This window comes from Plutella xylostella, chromosome 18 (assembly GCF_932276165.1).
Source record: "Plutella xylostella chromosome 18, ilPluXylo3.1, whole genome shotgun sequence".
NCBI lineage: Eukaryota > Metazoa > Arthropoda > Insecta > Lepidoptera > Plutellidae > Plutella > Plutella xylostella.
The window spans coordinates 3,300,125-3,305,829 of NC_063998.1; the positions used below are offsets into that span (position 1 = coordinate 3,300,125).

General features: G+C 37.5%; 1 protein-coding gene across 1 annotated transcript; it reads right to left on the reverse strand.

Moving 5' to 3' along the window:
• On the reverse strand, positions 1-5,445 carry LOC105388861 (arylalkylamine N-acetyltransferase 1). Its single transcript, XM_048627303.1, has 5 exons — positions 5,104-5,445; positions 4,457-4,561; positions 4,007-4,181; positions 3,428-3,642; positions 1-268 (listed from the first exon to the last, which is right to left on the reverse strand). Exons 2-5 carry the CDS (start codon positions 4,531-4,533, stop codon positions 70-72), a joined length of 666 nt encoding a protein of 221 aa, XP_048483260.1. The 5' UTR covers positions 4,534-4,561; positions 5,104-5,445; the 3' UTR covers positions 1-69.
• Between the last annotated feature and the right edge of the window lie 260 nt (positions 5,446-5,705).

The following is a 5,705-nucleotide window of genomic DNA, read 5'->3' on the forward strand; positions in this document are numbered from 1 at the left end:
TATGCCGAAGCATACACTTTGCTAAAGCCCGTTAAAGTGATTAAAGCACCAAAGCAACTCATTAAAGCACTAAAACAGCTCCTTAACATACACCCTATCCTCCAAATGCGGTGCGCTAGGCTCTACAAGTGTTTCTCCATCAATCTTGATCTCACTGTACTTCTGGCGATAGACACAGGTGAAGCCGAGTCTTTCTGCAGACATGGCGGAGTAGGCACTGGATGTGTCCATGCGAAGGAGGCGTATACCCTTCTGTTTTACTGCTGATCTGTGGGATGATAATAATCAGGGTAAGTATAGGGTCATAGTACGGTGGCCTGTGCCTAAAAGTATACAGGTGGAGTTTTTAAAATAGCGATCCCTGATGATGAAGGGACCAGCTACATCTGTTATAAATCCGGGGACGTGTTGTGTGTGATGTGTGTAGCAGTGGTTTTTATGTGGATGTGCTTGAGCAGCATGTGACCTTGAGATCGCTATTTTAAAAACTCAACATGTTATTTGAAATTTTTGCTTTCGGCTGATTTGCAAGCGACTAAGGGCCAAATTCACGGGTTGCATAGAAATCTAAGTTTTATTAAACTACGATTTCATTAATCACGATTGCCGATTTCGTCTAACTGCGTTTAGAGTAACCTGAAATTCATCGGTGCTATTTTAATCTCGTTTACGTCACCGGTGTTTCAGCTACAGACGAGCCAGCAACACTGAAATGCGTTTAGTTATTGCGTCGCGCCGTACATACTTTTTGCATATTTTGATTTCGAGCAATGGAGTAACAAAACGTTTTGACACATTATAAGACAAAAAAATAATATATGTCGTTGTCAAAGCGTTGTTATTTGCTCAGCATTGACATATACAGGGTGTCCCAAAAGTCAACGTCATCCCTTAAAGGGCTGATAGGTCAGCTCATGAGAGGCCAGAATATCACAATATGACCTTAGTAAAAACTCGATAATTTTCGAGATATTGACACTTTTATAAATTTGCTGAAAATCGACACCTTGGATCAGTTTTTTGCGTGCCGCCGGTACAAAAATCCATATTGTTAGAATTTGTTTGGTGTTGCATCACCCTGTATAGCCCTGAAATTGATCGCAGTCAAAAAAAATATCGAGCAATGCTGTATGTTTAAAAAAAACACGGTTTTCAAAGTCATAAAAGGTAATCGTATTTTTTTATAAACAACTTTGACTCTACATACTGTAAAAAAAATATACTACGTAAACCTGGCACCTTATTTGAAAAGATTGCTCATTTAATACAGTTTCCAAAATGGTATGAAACGTTGCTATTGTTTCAATTAACAAAAAAGTTATTGCTATTTTAGTACAAAACGACCTCGATGTAAAATTGTTTGAAGGAAATTTATCTGACTGAATTTATTAAGGGTAAGTGGAATGAGTAAAAGTAAAATAGGTGGTGGGGTCAGCCGTGGCAACATAGATGACGCAAAAATAGCTAAGAAAAAACTTACCAAACTCTTATAAAACATATTTTGCGTTTTTTACACGTTATTTAAAAAAAAAACAAACATTTATTGACTTTTATTTTTATTTCTCAAAATTATAACACCACATTATTATATTAAGTACATAATCAGCAAAAAATAATACTCATTAATTGTCATAATCATAATTTTGAGAGTTTGGTTTTGTTTAACAATAACTTTAAAATAAATAACAAGTAATTAGAGGTAATGTTAATGACAAACTGATCTGTCCCTTTTTTGGATACTGTGGGTGTACCTACAATGTACATGTGTAAGCGTTTTACTTGTACAATATCACACATTAGCACTACTCAGGAATGTACGTTACCATGTGCTACATTTATGGGGAATGTGGAGTTGCTATAGTCCACTTTTCTCGAGAAAGATACTCAAAATGCGTTTTTTTTTATTCTGTGACAACGTTGTCTCTTTTCTCACTCCCAGCCACACCACCTATTTTACTTTTACTCATTCCAACATGACTTACCCTTAATAAATTCAGTCAGATAAATTTCCTTCAAACAATTTTACATCGAGGTCGTTTTGTACTAAAATAGCAATAACTTTTTTGTTAATTGAAACAATAGCAACGTTTCATACCATTTTGGAAACTGCATTAAATGAGCAATCTTTTCAAATAAGGTGCCAGGTTTACGTGGTATATTTTTTTTACAGTATGTAGAGTCAAAGTTGTTTATAAAAAATACGATAACCTTTTATGACTTTGAAAACCGTGTTTTTTTTAAACATACAGCATTACTCGATATTTTTTTTGACTGCGATCAATAGCAGGGCTATACAGGGTGATGCAACACCAAACAAATTCTAACAATATGGATTTTTGTACCGGCGGCACGCAAAAAACTGATCCAAGGTGTCGATTTTCAGCAAATTTATAAAAGTGACAATATCTCGAAAATTATCGAGTTTTTACTAAGGTCATATTGTAATATTCTGGCCTCTCATGAGCTGACCTATCAGCCCTTTAAGGGATGACGTTGACTTTTGGGACACCCTGTATATTACTGCGTAAGGACAGGCCTAACCACTCAAGAAAATGGCACCCGCGCGTTGGCCCTAAAATAGACATTTTAGGGCCAACGGTCCTCAGTCGACCGTTGTCTGTGACGGAGAGATAGTCTTTGTTTCTTGTGATAAATATGCCTATTTTTGTTGTGAAAGGCTACAAAAACTATGATACGAAGGTCAAAAAGGAATATGGAATATCGTATCATCCTTAATTAATAAATAAACACATTTTAAAGCGATAATTATTTTACTACCAAAGTCTACAATGGCCGTACGATGTAACCTTGTATGGACGTCCGCATGCAACTCACTCATATTATTATGTACCTACTGTCCGGTGACGGTAAAATATGAACGCACGTACAAGGTTGCGTCGTCAGGATAAGTAGCTCGGCTCTGACATAGTTCCAACAAATTATGACAGATGGCAGTAATTTTGCTTGTATGAAGAAGGTTTGAGTAAAATGTTCTGAAGGGCGTATCCTTCCTTTTGAAATCATTGTTGCTCAGTGGTTTGTTTATGACGTTTGACAATGACAGCTTTCTATAACTGCGTTTAGCAACGCTAACTGGCCAATTTATAGCAGTTACAGCTGTAACTGCGTTTTGCTCTAATCTTGGTTAATATTGGTCGGTGAAAATCGAAATGAGCGTATAAGCTTGTTTAGAGCATAAACTGCGTTTTTGATCCTTCTAACGACGTTTAATTACTTCGGTGAATTTGGCCCTAAGCATAAGACATTTTAAGCATGTCTACATATGGAGCACCAGCAGTGAAACTGAAAAGTACCTAAACACAAATTTGAGGGAGAGTCGCCATCTAGCGGTAAACGCATTGCACTACCTTGAATCATCCTCATTCCCTACAAATTCTCCCTCTAAGCTCTAGTTTAAGTTACTCACTCAGTTCTCGCCAGTAAAGCATTCATGACCCCTCTTTTCCTCCAATCCGGGTGTGTGGCCACAACTTTCACCTCCACAATATGCTGGTCATGTGGATATCTCTCCCAGAGTCTAGAATATTCTTCTCTACGCGTTAATACGTGTAAAATTTTCTGGAATTTCAGGTTTTTACAGTTTTTCGTCTGCATACGCATATCTTCTATTATGCTTTCAGTCTGAAACAATATTTTGCAGGTTAGAATATTCTCGAGGTTTTTAGTAGATTTCTAGTACGTAGGAGGTCTTTCCCAAAGAGGCATCTTCATATCCACTGCCTGTCTGTGGCTAATGTCCTTATACTAATGCCTACTAGGAATATGCTATTTACATTTTTATACTTACGAGTAGTTTAATTCATTCGTTCTAAATGCGAGCCTCATCTAGGTTATTATCTGATGAGGGTTACGAAATCGATTGGTTCTTCACATCATCTATCTTTCAATCAGTTCTATGGGTGATTCGATATATATCGGTATACCGGTCCCAAAAAACGGTGCTAATCACCCGTTTCCGTACCCACAACTCATCACACCTACTCACCAAAGGACAATCCCCACTAATGATAACCCCTGCGATGTTTCCCTCCGCATCCACGGCCTTATACGTCAAACCCTCCAGCATGGAGTGTTGGCAGTAGTCGTCGAGCTCGAGACAGGGGGCGCCACCGTCGCAGAGACCGATGGCGCGGTTCATGGGCTCGTCTTTGTAGAATGTTCTGGAATGAAGGGGTGAAGGAATTGAGTAGGGGCTCGTTTAGGGGATATTACAGTAATTATTATGGGGCGTCTGGGGCAGATAGACTCAGTAGCATTGTTACTTTGAGAGGAGTCAGGTTTCTATGCCTCAAACTGTACACGTTTGCATAAACTGGCTTGCCGTTCTTCACGGCTTTCCTGACTTTCCTCTTCCAGCCTTCATGTAGGTAGGTATACTTCCCTTCACTTCAGTTTCTGCTAAAAACATTATTCTAGGACTCGAATACACACTTACATCTTGAGTAGCTCCATAACTTGTTGAACATCATCACGTGTGATTGGTTCCACGGAATAAGAACCCTTCGCCGCCATGTTTCTCGCAAGTGGCTACTTGGCCTCACTGATAAGATAAAAAGACAATGGTTACATGTTATCATGAAAATAGGAAAATCAATAACAATTATTCATACTGATACGACATAAGAATAACAACCAAATAAAATCCAAGAAGAGAATTTAAGACCCTGGGAAATCTGTTTATAAATAATCTGCTTCGGCCGGGGGCCGGGATTCGAACCCGATACCTTGTACAATAATTATGGCGTCTCAAACATTCTCAACCATGAACTCAGAGACCCAGAGCTTAGTCGCACTGATGGTTATTATAATTACATTACATTATTATATTGTAGTTAATAAGTTATTAATTAATTGTGTTAATCAGTTAATAGGTACATTATAGCATACACTTCTTAACTTATGCATTTTTATCACATTCATAGTAAGTAAGTAGGTAAGTACTTACTTAGTATTAAATACCTAGGAAGGTATAGTACGGTACAGACCAAGCGTCGTATCTGTGCCCGTCTCTCGCGGCTACTTATCGGTACTAGTAATACTAGATTCCAAACAAATTTGAGCATAAATATTAATTCAACTCACCTCTACGAGTCGCACTGACGTAGAAATAACCCGGCTGTGTGGTAGAACGGCACTGCACTAATAATTATACCTACTAAGACATTCGTTAGACACACTAGGTATCTAAGAATAGTTAGTATTTATTCTTGATATAATTCCAACGCAATAATAATATTATTATCTATATTTATCGCGCGCATCTCATTGTGAGGAGGCTTGGCTTGTATAGAGGCGAATGGACTGAGTTCGCATTTACATAATGTAACGGCAAACGATAAAAATACGTAGGTACGTACTTGTGCTTAGGTACTCGGACCGATTCCGAAAGGCGATACGCAGCTAATCTTCGATTAACAACAAACTATTGAATGCCGATTAAGGACTACCTATGCCTTGATGTTTATTTACTAAAAAACTGCGTAGATTTAGAATAATATGGGTAAGTAAGTAAGTAGGTAACTATTATAAGCACTACCTAATAACTATTTAGAATATTTTCAAACATTGCTTGATTCACTTAATGGCAAAATATAGGTACATTAATAAATCGTTTTTACTATCGTTTATAATCGTTTTACAAAGTTACATTAAAGAAGTCGACTGTACATAAAATAACTTAATAA